Genomic DNA, 18,370 nt, shown 5'->3' with positions numbered 1-18,370 from the left:
TTTCTTTTTAGAAATACTAATACTATTTGTCTGAAGGAAAATATGGTGAGAGAATGATTTTGAGTGGTGAAGAACATAATAATTGAATAGTATATATAGTAAATAATATTATAAAACTTCACTGAAATGACTACACGATTTTGTGATAACACATTAATAGTTTATGCAGACTGAAATGACAATTCACATTAATAGTTTCTGCAAACTAAAATCCAATACACATTAAAAGTTAAAGCAGCACATTTATTATTGAATGACAAAACATGAATGACAACACATTAAAAGCTATACAAACTCTACAGAGCCACAAGTTTCCTGCAAATATAGATGTTAGCAAGTGCTATGGACCCCACAATAAAGTTATTATTTTCTACTTTTGAAACGAATTGAATAAAGTAAAATCTATTAAAGTACCTCACAATAAATTGTCAATTTTATTCTCTCTTTTTGTTAGTAAATCTCCGTGAGAAAGAGCCAAAACAAATACGTCAAAATTGCTAGAATACGAAAATGCAAAAAACAAAAACAATAAATAAAAAGTAACATATGAAGAGACAAAGACATGAAGCCCATATCTGAGATAGGGCCTATATATTAATTTGAGATAAGAATCATTGAGAAAAGTATGTCTTGCAATGATTTACGTGATAACTTGCAACTAGTATTCTATAAGTTAATGATGGTGAAGGTATTACACATCAAACCATTACACATTAAACAATGAATCACAAAGCATGACCATCTCACTATATTTCAAGCCAATCATCTTCATCATCTTCATCTACCAATGAATCTGATCCTGAAGATTCTTCAAACGAGTTTGATATTCAAACTCGAAACACAAATTATATATGGAATTATACCATTCAACAACAACAAATGATGCAACAATATTATTTATCGCAATCTCAGGATCATGTTACCTGGGGTGGGGCTATTGATGGCCATGCATATACGGATCGTGGAAGGGAAGCTGGCGCAGTTCTATTAAAAAATGACTACTTTGGTGAAAATCCCACATACGACACACAATTCCGCAGGCGATTCCGGATGAGTCGTGATTTATTTCAACGAATTAGGAGGGCTTTAAAAGAACACTCAACTTCATGGAAGAAATCGTACGACAGTACAGGACGACAAAGTTTTACGTCTTATCAAAAAATGTGTGCATCTATCCAATTTCTTGGTTACGGTACTTCTGCTGATTCATTTGATCAATATTTTCGGATTGCTCAGTCAACTCTAATCAGATTTGTTAAAAAAATTTGCCGTCATATCGTCAAGGTATTTGGTGAAATTTATCGGAGAAATCCAAATTCGGAAGACATTGAAAAATTGTTACAAGTTGCAGAATCTCGTGGTTTTCCTGGGATGTTGGGGAGCCTAGATTGCATGCACTGGGAGTGGAAAAATTGCCCAACAGCTCATGCAGGGGCATACCGTGGACGCAACAAAAAATGCACTATCATACTTGAAGCAGTAGCATCGCATGATACTTGGATATGGCATGCATTCTTCGGCCTCCCAGGTACAAATAACGATGTTAATGTCCTACAAAAATCAACTCTATTTCAAGCATTAACCAATGGTACATCTATACCAGTTAATTATTCGATCAAAGGTAGGAATTATGATGTCGGTTATTATCTAGCTGACGGTATTTATCCTAAATGGTCAACTTTAGTACAATCCATTCGTGTACCCAAATGTGCCAAAGAAACTTATTTCGTACAGAAACATGAATCATATCGCAAAGATGTAGAACGAGCATTTGGAGTTCTTCAAGCTCGATTTGCAATTATTAGAGGAGCGGCTCGATTCTGGAATAAAAAAGACTTACATGATGTCATGTTTGCATGCATTATTATGCACAATATGATAGTTGAGGAGGAACGTAGTGGATATCCAAATGCCATTATTGACTATGAAAGTTCACCCACTGTCCCTCTAGCTGAACTTTCAAGAGATATCAATAATACGAAATATGTTAGTTTTCTTGGTCGACATCGGAATTTGATAAATCAAGGAGAACATAATGAACTAAGAAGAAGGCTGGTAGCACATTTGTGGGATAAACGTGACCAACTAGATGGTGTTGAAGATGATGACGACAATAATGGTGAATGAGACCCTATGCTAATAAGGGGTACTCTTTCCTTGTTAGGCCAAACAAGGTTTTGATAAGGCCCCTTTGACCTTCGAAATTATCAATGCAATAATTTATTTTGGCCAAAAAAATGTTGTAATGTTTTTTTTTAAACCGTGTTGTAATATTTTTATGCATTTAGTTATGAAATTATTGTTTATGTGTGGTTTTATTATATGTATAATAATTTACGTCGATTTTCATTCATGTTTCAATAGTTTTTTAAAATTTAATATAATTCTAAGATTATATAATCAATAAAATTATTACTTATAATCGGATCTATAATCACTATTTTTAAAATTAAAATAGATTAAAATTATGATTAACATTAAATTATAATTTTGTGATATATTTTATGAAATACTATGGGAGACCAAACCAAATGCTATTATCTATAAATAGGAAAATGGTGAAATATTATTATTTTATTGTTTAGTGTAAAATTTGTTGAAATTGGTGGGAGACCAAATGCACTATTTTTTCACCAAAAGTAGTGAAATTATAGAATGGTGTGCTAAGGGTGGGAGATAAACCCATTTTTTCACCACCAAAAATAGGATTTGGTGAAAAAATGGTGATTAGGGTGGAAGATGCTCTTAACAAAAGATTAGGGGTTGAAGTTAAAATAAAAACATTTGGACCATTTCTCGATTTAATAGGGGAAGAAATTTATATTAAAAAACGATTAGGGGTGTAAATTTAAATAAAAAAATATTTTGACCATGTCTCGATTTAACAGGGGTAGAAATTTATATTAGAAAGAGATAAGGGGTGGAAATTTAAATAAAAAACATTTGGACCATGTCTCGATTTAATAGGGGTGGAAATTTATATTCAAAAAAAAAAGATTAGGGGTGGAAATTAAAAATAAAAACATTTGGACCATTTCTGGATTTAATATGGGTAGAAATTTATATTACAAATAAGATTAGCGGTAAAAGTTGATGATTTAATAGGGGTGGAAATTTATATTAAAAAAAGGTTAGGGGGTGGAATTTAAATAAAAAAAAATTTGGACCATTTCTCGATTTATGCGTGTCATCCTTGCGCAGGGGCCATGCTAATCTTCTCTGTATCGTTCCAATTTTATCGGATGTCCCCGAAGGGACAATATATACTACTGATGCTGAAGTATATAAAATGAATGGAAAAGCATTGTTTTTTCGATGTGGGACAGAAAATCGTGTAAATTAGCTGGGCGATAGCGGATGGGCCTGAAATTGATGGGCCGGGCTGAGTTTTTGTTGTATATCTAAAATTTTGTATACACTCTTTGAAACATTATATTTAAAAACATATTATTATATGAATTTATATATATATATATATATATATATATATATATATGTTTTCTTTTGAACAGGTTTATATTTCATATTTCAGATTATGCATATGAAGAATTAAATAGTTAAAGTGGTATTGGTTAAAATATTACTTTTGGAAATAACAAATAATAAAAATATGATATGATATGTGAATGTAGGTTTATGACTTCATTCTATGCTATATTCAGTGAATTTATAATATTTTACTATAAATGTGTTGATATATACATATTTTATACAAATCTATATGTATACATGTGTAGTTGTGTAAAACTACAATATCGTATAATAGCTGCAAACCATATAAGAGAACGTATATTACACTAAGCTAATCGTGTGTGACAAGCTCGACCTAGGGACCATTGACAAGAAAATTCAAACCTAGTTATTTGATATATATTCACATGCTCTAATCGCTAGGTCAACACTTACGGGACGGATACTCGTATTTCTACACACATAGTTTTACCATTTAGAGTAGCGGTGTTACGAATCAAATAGAACGAAACACATGGTTGCTCAAAATTGTTTGATTTTTCTATAAATATTGAACAATCAAAATTGCGTAGGAGTTTTGTTTGATAACCAATTGAGTTGAGTCCGAATGACAGGTCTAATCGAGTCAGACAAACACAAATCGAATTCGAGTAGTTTGGTTTTCTATACATCTTTTATCTCTTTTTCATTTTTTTTATTGAACTCGAGCGAACTTCATAACTTATCGAATGAAAATATGTGTTAAAAGTTGATTCGCTATGTTTAAAAAGAAAAATCAAGCTCAAGCGATCTCTAATTAGAAGCTAATTTTCGTGAATTGAATGTGTAAATATGACGAATTACACAAACAAACAAAAAATCGTTAAGCATGTTCGACATCGCTAAAAAATAATCAAACTAAATAATAATGCCACAAAAATAAGAGAAAATAATTATTAATGAGTTCAATTAATTAAGCCATGAAAAAATCATCTCATAAAGCATGAGAATAATCATTACATGTCAAATGTTACAATTATATTTCCTAGATGCAGCATTACATGTTAGAGAAACAAATCATAACAATAATAATTATAATAATAATAATAATAATTAATAACAATGAATGAATTAGATTCCTAAAAATAAAAAAATGAAAATAAAAAAAAATAAAAAAAATTAAAAATTGGAAAGAAAGAGCCACTACAGATATGATAATAGTTTTGTTCTGAGCAGCAATCACTCTCCCCTATTTGTTGTACTTATTTTCCTCTTTTGCCCTTTTCCCCCTAATTGCTCTTAACCACCATTTTTCTCCAAAGTGTACCTATTTATTCCACAGCCAGACAAACTGTAACATGCAATATATCAGTTCATAATCATTATTCAAATATATTATATATTTTAAAATTAATAAATATATTCATAACCCAAAATTAAAAATTAAACAAAAAAATCATCTATCTATGAATTATATTTAATTTGAGTACACCAAACTTATTTAAATACAATCTCCCTCCATTTTTTTTAAAACCAGTATTGGGGTTTGGTTAAACTTATAAGATTGTTAAGAAAAAGTTTATAAGGTGCTTAACAACTTATAAGCTCTGCCAAAGCGCTTAGTAACTTTTCTTAAAAATATTTTAAAAATTCGAAAAATAAATTGCTGATGAGCAAATAAGATTATTTCTAAAAAGTACATTTATCCCACCTTGGTTATTTAAAATCTTATAATGAATAAAAATTGTTTATAAGATCAATATCGAAACACTGTAAAAATTATACCTAAAATAAGACGTAACAGCTTATCAGGTCTTAAAAAAACTTATCACAAACATGCCCTAATAATATTCATGTATTTCATGTATTGATTAATATTTAAGAGATGTCAATAAAAAGGGCAAATTGAACTACATGTGTAAGAAATTTCTGCAAGGTGCATATAAAATATTAATTTTAATATTTAATTTATTATTTTGGGATCAATTAATTGTTTAATCTGATGATTCCATTAGCCACTCACATGGTCATGGTCAGATACACTTTTGACCATGTGATATAAAGATTCTTCTTTCTGATTAAAATCTTTTCTTTATTATATATCTAATTGTATATATATATATTTATGATGAATAAAGGTGGCAAGCATGCTCTATTTGATCTATCTTTTCTTTTCTTTTATATAGAAATTCGTGTAATTAAAAAATATATATATAATTAAATTTAATTTGTTATATAAAAAAAAAAAAGACGAACGATCGTTTTCATATCTTTCGAAATATATAAAAAAAATCATTTAATACAAATAAAAACATGCTCAACGAAACTATAACGAAAAAAGTCGAACCGAGGCGAATTAACAAAGAATTTTTATAAAATTAAATTTTGCAATAATTAAATTTAATAAAGATAAAAAGAAAATATTAATTATTAAAATGAGTGAGAAATAATTTACCCGCAGCATTAGGAGGGGCAATAGAAGTGGGCTTGGAAATGAGAGTGGGTATTGGGCCAGCTGGCGTGGGTGAGTACACGTGGGCAGGAAGGCCCATTGTCTGTGATTGGTGGAAATAGAGAGGGTACATCGGTTGAATCAGTGTGTTCGCACCTACCATAGCCTGCCCCTGGTACAATTGACTATAATGCCCATTCATGTAGGACCCACCATTGTAACCTAGCTTCTGCGCATACAACACCACCACAAATTTTAACTTTAGTAATCAATTTCATATTATTTTGGTTTTATATTATGCTACATCGGGTAAAATACACTGGTTACATTTAACCATTCATAATCACATTAATACACACATACCCATATTGGTGTGTAAATCAACAATAAAGAATCAACTTGGTATAACTTTCACAGAAATAACCGATTATTTGTTCGAATGTGTGTGAATATATATATATATATATATATATATATATATATATATATATATATATATATAAATAATAAAAAATAAGCGACAGCATATACTTGCAATTTGACAGCTATACACTATAAAAATTGTCTCTTTGAGAAATTATGTAAAATCATATATTTGCACTGAATAAATCTCTTTTTTGTTTAATAATATTTGAATTTCCAAAATTTCGTGCAGACGACAAGCTTGAGTTGACATAGAAAAGTTTACTAATTAAGGAGATTCAACTCGAGTTATTAGACATTGCGATTTCCTTGTTCGGCCGATTAGATCACGTGATGATATGTTATGAATTAGTCACATGATCGATAAATAACGATTATTTGATAATTTTTGCAACCAATAATTGGAGGTAATCGGTAACGCATGCAGCGGATATTATAACAAATCTCGATTTAATTCGAAATTTAATATATATATATATATATATATATATATATATATATATATATATATATATATATAGAAGGACATTACTTACATGATTGTAATTCATGTCGGTTGTTGCAATGTAGGTAGGAGAGTAGCCGTAGAACGGAACCGCCGCTTGGTGGTGGTGCTGATGCGGGTGGAAGGGAGGAGCCGCCGCTGCAGCCGCCGCAGGTGTACCCGCTGGATAGTACCATTGCACGTGACTAGGAGGTGGTGTCGTTGACCCTCTAGCCCTTGGTCCAACATTCACTCCTTCATTATTTCCCAAAATAAAATAAAAACGCATCTTAATTACATTTCGGATTTTATTCCAATAATAATAATAATAATAATAATAATAATAATAATAATAATAATAATAATTAATATTTAATAGCACCAAATTAGATTACATAAAAGTGCAATTCATGAACAAACAGTTACAAAATGAGTTATACCCTGTTGAGGAGGAGTGTTGTTGTTGTTACTGGCGGCGGCGGTGGTGGAGGAGGATCTAGGACGGCGGGCACCAAGGGCGGCGAGATTGCAGTTGGCACGGCGGCCGTTGATGATCGGAGAGGGATCTTCACAAGCTCTCTTAGCGGCGTCGGCATCCTTGAAAGTAACCTAAATAGATCACATATATAATATCAAACAACGTACAATTATATCATGTATATATATATATATAGATATAGATCTTCTGTATCTATATATGATGATGATAATGAGAGAATAGGAGGACTGACGAAGCCGTAGCCCTTGGATCGGCCGGTGAGCTTGTCGGAGATGATGACGGCCTCGAGAATATCGCCGTACTTGTGGAAGTGGTCCCTCATGGATTCCTTGGGAGTCTCCCATGCTAATCCTCCCACGAAGACTTTGGTCAACGATGTGTCTCCCATGCTCTGCACGCTCCCGCCATTGTTGCTGCTGCTCATCATCGTCATTTCTCTGTGTGTATTGAAGAGAGAGAAAGAGATCTAGAGAGAGAGAGAGAGAGAGGTGGTGAAAGAAAGACTGAAGAAGAGTGAAGAGTTTATGAGAATGGAGAAATATAAGTAATGTAATGTGTGTGGGATGACAGGATGTGTGTGTGTGTCAGTGTGTGTGTATATATATACATATAAATATATATATATATGGGAATAGAATAAAAAAGGAGAGAGACAGAAGGGCAGACAGATGGATCCTGGGTTGAGGCCAACATCAAACTTCAATGCTCTCTCTCTCTCTCTCTCTCTCTCTCTCTCTCTCTCTCTCTCTCTCTCTCTCTCTCTCTATTTATTTTCCTTTTTTATTTTTATTCCATTTGTACAAATATATTAATTTGTGTATAAATTGACGATATACCATATTCAATTTATATTCATCGAGTGTAATACTTATTAAAAATAAAATTGTACACATTTCCAATTTTCATTAGAAAACCCTAATACGTTTTATACCGATTTGTTGTTTTTTTTTAATAAAAGAATCGGTGGCCAACTAAAATAAAAGTACTGAGTAAAACTACAATTTGTTGTTTTTTTTTTAAATAAAAGAACCGGCAGCCAACTATATAAAAGTATTGAGTAAAACTACACTCTCGTATAATAGCTTGCAAACTATACGAGAGATAATGCAACTAGTAATCGTTGGCGAGGGAATTCAAACCTAAGTCAACTGACATTTTAATTTCAGGGTACATTTGGTGTATGTTTTTTGCCCTCATAACTACCAGTGTACATTGTTTTTTTTTTTTACACAAATAAACCTCTAGTATGTGTATTATACAAGTGTATAAAATATAAAAACAAATACAATGCATTATACATACTATGATTGGAATAAAATTGAGGAAGTTGATAGAAAATACTGGAAGCCACGTTGCTAGTTGCTTAGTAGTAAGGAATATAGTACAGTTAGAGCCTCTCACGTTGTGGTGTGGTGTGTCCAAAACGGTACCGTTTTAAACGGTACGGCTAAAAGTTATTTAGCTGTCTTCTTGTTGACTGTGACGTATGTTTGACGTGTCCCAATTATTATAACTGCACGTGGAACCCAATTCACTATTTACTGAATAATTTCATGGACAGAAAATTACAAATAAATAAATAAATCTAGATATGCTCTTGAATAATTGAAAAGAGTGGCGATTATTCCAGTTAATGATTTTTTATTTATCTCTAATTAAGTATTAAATATTTTTTTGATTGTTCTCTTATTTGTGTATAAATGATTTTAAAAAAAATTAAATATATTATACTTACAAAACCTTTAGAAAAATTACTCATCATACTTTTAAAAACATAATTAAAAAAAATTGCTTGAAAAACTTTAAAAATATTAAAAACAAATTTATTCTTGTAAGTATATATAAAAAAAAAAGAGAGAGAGAGAGAGAGAGAGAGAAAATTGAAAGAGCTTGCACTTAATTTTTCTTTTAAATATGAGTTATGACCATTGGTGAGCCTTGATTGCTGATTTATTGCTGAATTTTCCTCTCTTTTTTTTCTAATTTAAGAACTTTGACAATTGGACTCGGTGGGTGTCTAATTTACATTTTTTTAATTATTTTCTAATTTTTTTTTTTTTTTTAAATTGTTGAACCACCGGTTACGGTTCAACATTTTTATTTCAACATTTTTATGAATCTGAAACGAACCTTACTACCCAATTTTGGTTCCGGTTTGCATTGACCTGGTTTCGGTTCCGATTAACCAGACTATTGACCGGGGTTGGTTCAGGTTCTGGTTCGAAACCGGACCGTGGTCAGGTCTAGGGCTAACTCAACCCAATTTGCCTCATGGGTAATGCCCGAATGGAGATGGATCTCTCGGCCCATTAACTTAATGGGCTAACTTGCCTTTCTCAATAAGCCTTCAAACTTTATACTACTTCTAATTTTTGTATTTACTTTGTTAAAATATATTTTAATATTTTTTATTTCAATTATAGATTTTCAACAAATAATACAAGTGAAGTTCTCATAAAATATGTATATATTATTTTATGTTGTGGCATATATAAGAATAAATGAAGTGGAGTGGGGTGAATATAAAATATAAAAAAAGTTGGAGGGCATAGTTGCAAATGGGCACGTGAGAATGATGAGGTGCACAGAACAATATGCTCCATGCTTTGTCTCCTCTTTTATCCTCTCGAAAATATAACATGGCCAGCTGTTTGCCAATTAAGGGCATTTCTGGCATTGAGAAAAAAGGTTTGATTTGACCATTGACCATATATTTTTATTAAATTAAAAAAAATATATATAATTTAATTAGGAAAAAAAAAACAAATAATATCTTTAATCACTGTGCAATGGGAGCACGCATATAATGGTGGTGCTAGCTGGAAACCCTCATCCTCTGAGTTGGCAAAAGTGGGAGGGCTATATTTGTAATTTCGTTCCAACATTTGTGGGGGTCTCTATAAGATTTGTTACATCTTTGATGAGTTTGGTGCAAAATTAGAGATTAGACAAAGTTTTAGTTTAATGATTTTTAGTTAGTACACTAGTGGAACCAGAATTTTAAGTTTGCAGTGATACGAATGCATTCAATTTTTTTCGTTTTCATATATTTATAGGGTAAATTACAACCACCCCTGAGGTATGGTTAAATTACAAAAACTCCCCCTCTTGTTTGGATAATTACAACATCCCCACAATTCCTCAAATTTAGTGGAATACACGATATTTTATGGAATATTATCACTTTTGTACCCGTTTTATCTCATTCGAACTCTACATTTTGAAGCAAAATGATCATGATATGTGTTTTTTGGCTTGTATATATCAGATTGTGGTGCATCAGAAACTGTATTTTTGCACAAAACAAGTACAAACTAAAGCACATTCCACGAAATCTAGATGATTATATTGAATTTGACACCATAAGGGTGGAGGTGAAGAAAAAATCATAGTTGAGGGGTAGATGTAATTATCCAAATAAGAGGGGTTTTTTTCGTAAATTGACCATACCTCAGGGGGGTGTTTGTAATTTACCCTATATTTATATAAAGCAATAGAAATTTGAGAAATGTTGTTTGGTGAAGGGTGACCCCCCAAATCTTATGCTGGCTTCGCCACGTGAAAAAAGAAAGGATAAATTACGACCACTCCATAAGTAAGGTTAAATTACGAAAAACTCTTCATGTTTGAATAATTACAATTATCCATCAATTATGAATTTTCTTACACGTCCACCCTTATAGTGTCAAATTTAGTGGAATCTTCTACGTTATGTGGAATGTTCTCTAGTTTGTACCCGTTTTATCCCATTCAAAGCTCCACATTTTGATACAAGATTATTATAAGATGTGTCTCTTGACATGTAAATATCATATTGTGGTGCAACATAAACTGTACAATCTGCACAAAATGAGTACAAACTAGAGAACATTCCACAAAACCTACAGGGTTCTGATAAATTTGACACCAATAGAGTTGACGTATAAAAAAAATTCATAGTTGAGGGAGCTGATGGTAATTATGTTTTTTCATAATTTACACTTACCTGAGGGGGGTTCGCCATAATTTACCCAAATAGAAAATATATGACAACGAAATTTTAAAAAGAATAAATATTCAGCCCAATCCCAAAATCAAAAAATTGATTTTAATTTTAATTTTATATGTTATTATTATATTTATTGTTAGAGGGGGTTGGGGTGGGTGGTAGGGGGTGGGGGTGGTCAATGGAGGTCAGCTGGGGGCTGGCAAGAAATGATGGTGGCGACGTGAGGGGGTGTGTGCCATAAGGAGCTTTTTAGCATAAAAGAATCCCATTACAACTCACTACTCTCTCTCTCTCTCTCTCTCTACATAAATTATCGACCTCACGTGACTTACACATGGCGCACGTGAATTAATTCGTCCCTCACACTAAACACTCACAAATCACAATTAGGGGATGATTAACTGGTTAAGTGGTGAGTGACTGTGAATTAACTTGAGATCCGGCCCGTTTAAGTTGTCTGAACTCAAACCCGGATACGTCCTAATACCAAACTCAACACACTATAATTAATATTTAGAGGATAAATTTCCTTTTTTTTTTTTTAAATAATTACTTTATGAATAATTTAACAAATAGATTTATATATATAGATAAATATTTTTATAAAACTTCTCAAGTTTTTTCAAGAATTTTCACCAAGAAATGGGCAAAAAAATGTCGAGATCATGACACTTCTTCTTCTGTTAAGATGATTAAGGGGCCACAAAAAAAAAAAACCGGCTAAACCCTGAGACGATAAAAAATTCCGACCACATGCTGTCCTAAACAATTCCAACTGAAGCTATTCCTGCATGAACAAAACCAAGTAAATATGATAATTATACGAGAATGTACATTCGAGGCGAAACTGGTCAGTCAATCAGTTTACGGAAAAGGCCGAAACTGAATTGCTAATATACTTGATTAAACGCAAGCACACTGTTGGTATCAAACAATATTTGTTTTGGTCAATTCGACGTCGTGTCTCATTTATCATTCCCTTGTATCTCAAAATGCTAAAAAAGAACGATCTCGTAGAAAGATTACAAATCTTCAATCTCGTTAGGATATACATCAGAAAGGGTGACAGCATCCATCGACGGTTAATATATATTATGTATTATTTGGGTAGGGAGAGAGGGAAAACTTACTCAATATTCAATTTCTGGGTTTGAGTAGCTGAAACCTTGTGAAACGGACCCTTGATGAACAAACTGCCATTGGCACCCACATGGAGAAAATAAAGAGTTAGTTTTCGGGTGATGTTCTTACGGTATTAAAAAATGCTAACATCCCCCGATGAAATGAGAGCACAATATATATATAATGGCTACCTGTGAATCAGAAACTTGCCGAGTCTCTTTCTTTGAAGATCCATCAGCACCTTTACCAGGTCCCTTGATGTCACCCTGCAAATAGGTCTCAATTCATTCATCGCAGGAAAATAAATAAATAAATAAAAAATGTTAAGGCAATGGTTATACATGTATATCATACCTCTAACTGAAAATAGCGGTGGTACGCAAAGATCAACATTGCCACACAAAAAAATACCGAGTGTTAGATTGAGCTCGTATACTATTTATTTCAAATTGAAACCAAACAAAAAATGATTCTCTTCTCATGCAACTCATGCAGAAAGCTCTTCGGGAGAAAATATGAAAAGACGAACAAAGAAATACCTCTCTGTATCTGGCCAAATAAACTTTTAGTGGAGCTATATAATCCTCAAAGCCTAAGGTCGCGATTGCATACAATAAATCATCCCCATTAATCGTCTTCCTTTTCTCCTTTTGGCACTTATTGCTTGCCCTGTTCAAACAAAATGCAAAACGAAATGATCAGTCAGTAATCAAAAAGTAAAAATCTCGGAACAGCCGATCGAGCTACTTAATTTCGAGGCGTGCGTGTCTGCTTGTAAATAAATATGCACAATAGATAGCTAAGAATTTACAAAAAATATTGAAGCAGGGATAAACACTACACATAGATACACACTATTATGTATCTCTGAATTTGTAATCGGAAAAGGAGCTGCCATAGTATGGGAAAACAATCTGACCCTGGGGTTTAAACTCTAAATGGATATAAACACTATAAAATTATTTCTCGAAGTAGTATTGCCGAAGTGCTGGAGGGAAACGATAACTGTTACCCTGGACCGTAATATTGATGGTGGAATACTTATGCGAGAAAATCTTTAATTGGATCAACTAAAACTTCTGTGACAACCGAAAACACAATTTAGTAGCGCAATTATCCATGAAATATGTGGTGGCTTAAATGAATGAAAGGTTCAAAGAAAACAGAGAGGGATCAATTTTTCGGCAGCTGTTATGCATGACAAACGGGCTCAATCACATGTTGTGTGCTCAATTCCCTATTAAAATCCTGTGTTATTACATCGTATCTTTTGAAATTACCAATTTCTATTTGACCTCTGAGTAAGTAACTAGTACTGTGGTTAAATACTTGACCTAACATACACCAAAAAGTACAACCCCTGGAGTGTAAGTATTCAAATTATTTCAAACACAAAAACGTCGTCTACTTTTTTCAATTAAAAACCGCAGAAGGTTCTTTCATATCATAGAATCATTGATCGAACCATACTCAACATTCAGCTATCTCTCTCGATATATAACTTATAAGCATACGAATTTACGAGCACCGTCTATCAGATAGAAAGCGAAAAACTCAATTCAATCTTTGGAACAACCAAAACACATCCAAAAAAAAAAAAAAAAAATCTGGCACAATCTAAGCAAAATGACTGACTATTCAAAGCAATCTAAAGTGCTTACTCGCTTGTGATGAAGCCAATGAACTCCGATACACATTCCTGTACGGTGTCCTTTGCATCCTTGCCAATTTTTCCATTGGTCGGAAGGGCCTTCTTCATGATTCGGCCAATATTCGCAATCGGAAGGAATCGATCCTGCTCACGCACGCCTAACCGCGGGCTCCGATCGCCGCCGCCGCCGCCGCCCTCGTGGCTGCCGTCGCCGCCAGGACTGTCCGCCATTTCTCAATTTAAAAAAAACGAAACCCTAGCCACATACAGAAAAATAAAATTCGAAAAATTACAACAAAAAAAGGGGAGATGGGGAGAAAGAAAAAGCAAATGTGTAGGTCAAATTCATCTCCATATCAATCGCTACATGATCAAACATAAATGTATATATACTTTCACAGTCGGTGAGTTTGTTTGGGAGGAGGAGGGGAGTTACCTTGTGGAGGAAGTGGATTTGAATTTGGCGCGCAGGGGAGTAGAGAGAGAAAGAGGAAGAGAGAGAATTGGATGTGATTGGAGAAATCTGAGAAGGGGGGGAAGATCGGACGACGGGGAGATGAGGAAGGAGACTTGCTTTATTAAAACTGCTTCAATCTGAGTAGTGTGTTCATCCGCTGTCAAATTACATCCAGTCGTTCATTTTTGAGAATATTCCTTTTTATATTTAGGGTTTTGTATTAAATTCTAGGTCCAATTTTTTTTTAAGTTTATTTTAGCATATTAATTATATTCTATACTTAATAATAACTAGTAAGTAGTAACCATAACCCGTGCGTTGCACGGGTACCATTATAGAACAAATGATATTTAAAACTTAATATGTTGAATATAATGAAATTAAATAATTGAGAATACATCACACCATAAGAAAATCGTAAAAAGAAACCAGGACATAACCCGAGCAACCATTATAAAAAAAAGTTTTAAACCTTAACATATTAAATATAATGAAATTAAATAATCGAGAATACACCAAACCATAAGAAAATCGTACAAAGATGGATAAATGATACTGAGAACTTGATTAATACAATTAACTATAGTTTTAATGATTGACCAATCAAACCTAAGGCTCTATAGTTTGTCGAAGTACAACAACATATTGTGACTTGCCATTTCTTGCTTCGTTGTTTCTCAATCCTCAAGAGTCAAGATTGATATATGCAGAAGTTGTGACAAAGTGAACAAAACCATGTAGTAGATATGAGAAGAGTCATAAAATACTGAATGGTGTGCTTGTATGAAAACGTAAGTAAACTATCAATAGGGGCTATAAAATGACCAATAGATCGGTATCGGTAAAAACAAAAAAAAAAAAAAAATCAAATTTTACAGCTCACAAATTTACCTATTCAATGTTATCAGAAAAAGCAGCAACAAAAGTACCAAAATGGTATTTCGATAAGTCAAGTCTTCATAGGAGCATTATAGGCCTTAACAGTCTATCTATCAACTAAAATCACCACACAATTAAACCAAACAATATCAACCCGAAAACCTTCTAGGGCTTCCCGAACTGAGGTAGTGCCTCTTCAAGAACAGGTTACGCCTTTTCCCATGTAACTATGTCTTCAAGATATTTCTCTGGTCTTTGGAAAATAAAATGAGGATATTTTCTTCTTCAATATCAACACAAATCAGGTTTTACATGTACATAAAGTTATGGTTTATATGCACTTAAAAGTTACAGACCGTGATAATGATAGAAACTCTTCAAAAAAAATATACATAATAGACATAATTTGCAATTAAAAATTATTTCCAGATTCCACGTACAACCATTCTATATTTATATCCATGGCTAGATTAAATCACATAAATTGTTGAAGGAATTTCATAAGAATTACAACTATCGGGATTAAATCTATAGACGAATTCCGGCTGGTGTTCGAGTCCAGACCATGGTCCGAAGAGATATTAGACGAATTCGATTTCATCTTGCTATTGCCATATGATAATTCTTGTCTTAAATTTTCTAATCGATAATTCAAATCCGCCAGCCCCGACTACATAACCTGAAATATCAGATTTTACACGGCACATAACGAATTCACAGAGAGAGCAATATCACGCAAATGAAAAAAAAACAAATCTCTAAGATACAAAAATCTTACCCCTAGGGAAAATTGCATTTCATCATCGCGATAACGAAACAATCAAATGTTGATGTAAAATTCTATACGATAAAACCAAATTAAAGTAACATGTTATAAAAATATCTTGAATTTTGAGTTGTCTTCCAATGTTAAAAGAAACTTATTCAACGCGCTAGCCTCAAAATATTTTTAAGCTTATAAACAGAGGAATGATTTTATTGTCGGGTCATCTTCATAGGGTGGGATCCTGTTCATGACGTTTTCTGTCTTCCTCTAATAGCCAATTACGTACTCTTCATCTTTGCTTCCATAATTTATCAAAGTTACTACAAATGACAGAACCTACCAGAGCAAGATTGAAAATTGAATATATTGTCCTTAAATATTCAGTAGATTTAGTGAAAAAAAGGAGAAAAAAAATCCTTAAATGCTTACTCATTTTCATCTGTTGGGAAACCTTATTTCGTCACGCAATTTCAGTCGTTGAAATCACTTAATTTTCCAAATTCTCTATCACCAAAATTGCGGGGTCATATAGAAACTTGTGCACATGAACAGTGAACCTCTGTATTTTCAATTATCTCATTTATCGTAATTCTTAATTTATAGAAAATATTTCCCGTCATTTTCGTCTCATATTTTTCACCATGTGTCTACAACAAACAAATGGGTTAAAAGGCGTTGTATGAATTTCTAGCAGAGAACGGATGAAAAAATCTATTCCTAAATCGTTGTATAAGATTCTCATCATCTGATATCCTTGTGACTGTGAAAACCTGTCAACACGCTGATTTCTGTTTTGAATAGAACGTATCAACCAAAAAAATCCATGGTCGCGTGCATTCTCCAAATTTGTGACAGATATCAATTACCATAATATCGTTAAGAAATACATTAAATCGAAAATGTTATTTACAATTATCTTTAATTACATTCAACGAAATTACCAACTTCTGAAGACTTGACACCGGAGACTGCATCAATTTGTTTTGGAAAATCCAAATTACCAAAATTTAGTCAAAAATGAAGAAAAAATAATATATGTTGGGAAAAAAAAAGCACATGTAAATAAACAAATATCGGAAACATTGAATGGTGAACAATAACAACACCAAAAAGGTTGATGGAAATTTGATGTCAGACGATTGTAATAATAAATCAAATACAAATATATAATCCTAATTCGGAAACACAATACATAACTGCCCGCCTTACTTCTCAAGAGAGATCCGGCTTGTCTTTGTCCTATCTAAGTTGTTTCCTCTGCATTCGAATTTACTAAGCGAATTTGCAGAAATAAAGTGAGAAATGGTTGGTGAAAACTTACAGTACGGATGTGAAAGGGGATGAGAGAAAGAAAATTGTAACCGTAGATGAAATGCGTTATGTACAGATCAATTGGAGAAGAATAGATCGTGAGTTCTTTTAACAAACTATCAGGGAGGGGGGCCGTAAAGAAAGAAAAACAAAATTAGGGACATAAGGAAGATCGTGTACTGAATTTTATTCGGAGTGGACGATTTTTGTGTTTAACGTTGTTTGAAAGAAAAAAACTGTAAAAATAAAAAAATTGACTAAAATTTTCCTAGTAACCATGCCCAGTGTGTTTCACGGAATACCATTACAAAAGAGAAGAAAATAAGTATTTAAAATTTAATTTGTTGAATACACTGAAATTAAATAATTGAGAACACATGACACCATAAAAGAATTATAAAAAAAAAATAAAACAATATTGAAAACCTGTTGAATACAATTAATAATAGATTTCATAATTGAACAATCTAACCCAAGACTTCATATGCTGAAGTCCAACATATCATCATTTGACACCTCTTACTTTGTTGTTTCTCAACATACTTAAGATTGATATTTGGGGAATCCGTGACAAAGTGTATAGAAAGACACTTTAGTTTTGATAAAAATAATAGAAAAAAAAGTATAAAAATAAATAAGTAATAAAGTAGTACATGGACATAGAAATAAGAGAGTCTCAAGGTACACCCAAGAATTGTTGCTAGTTTCCACCTCCAACGAAGATGAATCATTCACAACCCTAATTTTGAATAAATTACAAAAGAAAATTCAAATATGAACGATTTTCTTAGAACATATATGAATTTATTATATAGTGGATGTGAGAAGTTATTAATTAACGGGGAATTACTGGAAGTGGGGAGTTGTTGTTAATGTGTGTTATTTAGG

General features: G+C 32.5%; 2 protein-coding genes and 1 non-coding gene across 4 annotated transcripts; all 3 read right to left on the bottom strand.

Annotated features, from left to right (window-relative positions):
• Positions 1-3,155: 3,155 nt before the first annotated feature.
• On the bottom strand, positions 3,156-3,258 carry LOC148770313 (U6 spliceosomal RNA). The gene has a single exon (XR_016031942.1). It is a non-coding gene; the product is annotated as a U6 spliceosomal RNA (small nuclear RNA).
• A 1,132-nt stretch (positions 3,259-4,390) lies between these two features.
• On the bottom strand, positions 4,391-7,876 carry LOC105955664 (putative RNA-binding protein ARP1). The gene is made up of 5 exons (XM_012979436.2): positions 7,541-7,876; positions 7,250-7,418; positions 6,862-7,064; positions 5,906-6,131; positions 4,391-4,801 (listed from the first exon to the last, which is right to left on the bottom strand). The coding sequence occupies exons 1-5, from the start codon at positions 7,739-7,741 to the stop codon at positions 4,782-4,784; spliced, it is 819 nt and encodes a 272-aa protein (XP_012834890.1). The 5' UTR covers positions 7,742-7,876; the 3' UTR covers positions 4,391-4,781.
• Positions 7,877-11,873: 3,997 nt separating this feature from the next.
• On the bottom strand, positions 11,874-14,695 carry LOC105955665 (nuclear transcription factor Y subunit B-1-like). Of its 2 annotated transcripts, XM_088820021.1 has the most exons (6): positions 14,506-14,695; positions 14,080-14,325; positions 12,958-13,087; positions 12,610-12,696; positions 12,427-12,489; positions 11,874-12,083 (listed from the first exon to the last, which is right to left on the bottom strand). In XM_088820021.1, exons 2-5 carry the CDS (start codon positions 14,298-14,300, stop codon positions 12,427-12,429), a joined length of 501 nt encoding a protein of 166 aa, XP_088676147.1. In that variant the 5' UTR covers positions 14,301-14,325; positions 14,506-14,695; the 3' UTR covers positions 11,874-12,083. The 2 variants fall into 2 exon arrangements, 1 of the variants encoding a protein (XP_088676147.1); XR_016031897.1 differs by lacking the exons at positions 11,874-12,083; positions 14,506-14,695 and having other exon boundaries at positions 12,443-12,489; positions 12,610-12,684; positions 12,773-13,087; positions 14,080-14,346.
• Between the last annotated feature and the right edge of the window lie 3,675 nt (positions 14,696-18,370).

This window comes from Erythranthe guttata, chromosome 6 (assembly GCF_056151865.1).
Source record: "Erythranthe guttata isolate IM_541 chromosome 6, IM_541, whole genome shotgun sequence".
NCBI classification, from domain to species: domain Eukaryota; kingdom Viridiplantae; phylum Streptophyta; class Magnoliopsida; order Lamiales; family Phrymaceae; genus Erythranthe; species Erythranthe guttata.
Note: the sequence above shows the minus strand (reverse complement) of the source record. Positions and strands in the feature narration are given on the sequence as shown.

What these genes read in the sequence shown, in the direction of transcription:
- LOC105955664 (XM_012979436.2), bottom strand. Translation starts at nt 7,741, where the DNA reads ATGACGATGATGAGCAGCAGCAACAATGGCGGGAGCGTGCAGAGCATG. An exon ending in GATCCAAGGGCTACGGCTTC is followed by an intron (nt 7,419 to 7,540) that starts GTCAGTCCTCCT and finishes TGATCTATTTAG; the next exon opens with GTTACTTTCAAGGATGCCGA. An exon ending in CAACACTCCTCCTCAACAGG is followed by an intron (nt 7,065 to 7,249) that starts GTATAACTCATT and finishes GAAATAATGAAG; the next exon opens with GAGTGAATGTTGGACCAAGG.
- LOC105955665 (XM_088820021.1), bottom strand. Translation starts at nt 14,300, where the DNA reads ATGGCGGACAGTCCTGGCGGCGACGGCAGCCACGAGGGCGGCGGCGGC. An exon ending in ATTTGGCCAGATACAGAGAG is followed by an intron (nt 12,697 to 12,957) that starts GTATTTCTTTGT and finishes GAATGAATTGAG; the next exon opens with ACCTATTTGCAGGGTGACAT. An exon ending in GGCAAGTTTCTGATTCACAG is followed by an intron (nt 12,490 to 12,609) that starts GTAGCCATTATA and finishes TGCCAATGGCAG; the next exon opens with TTTGTTCATCAAGGGTCCGT.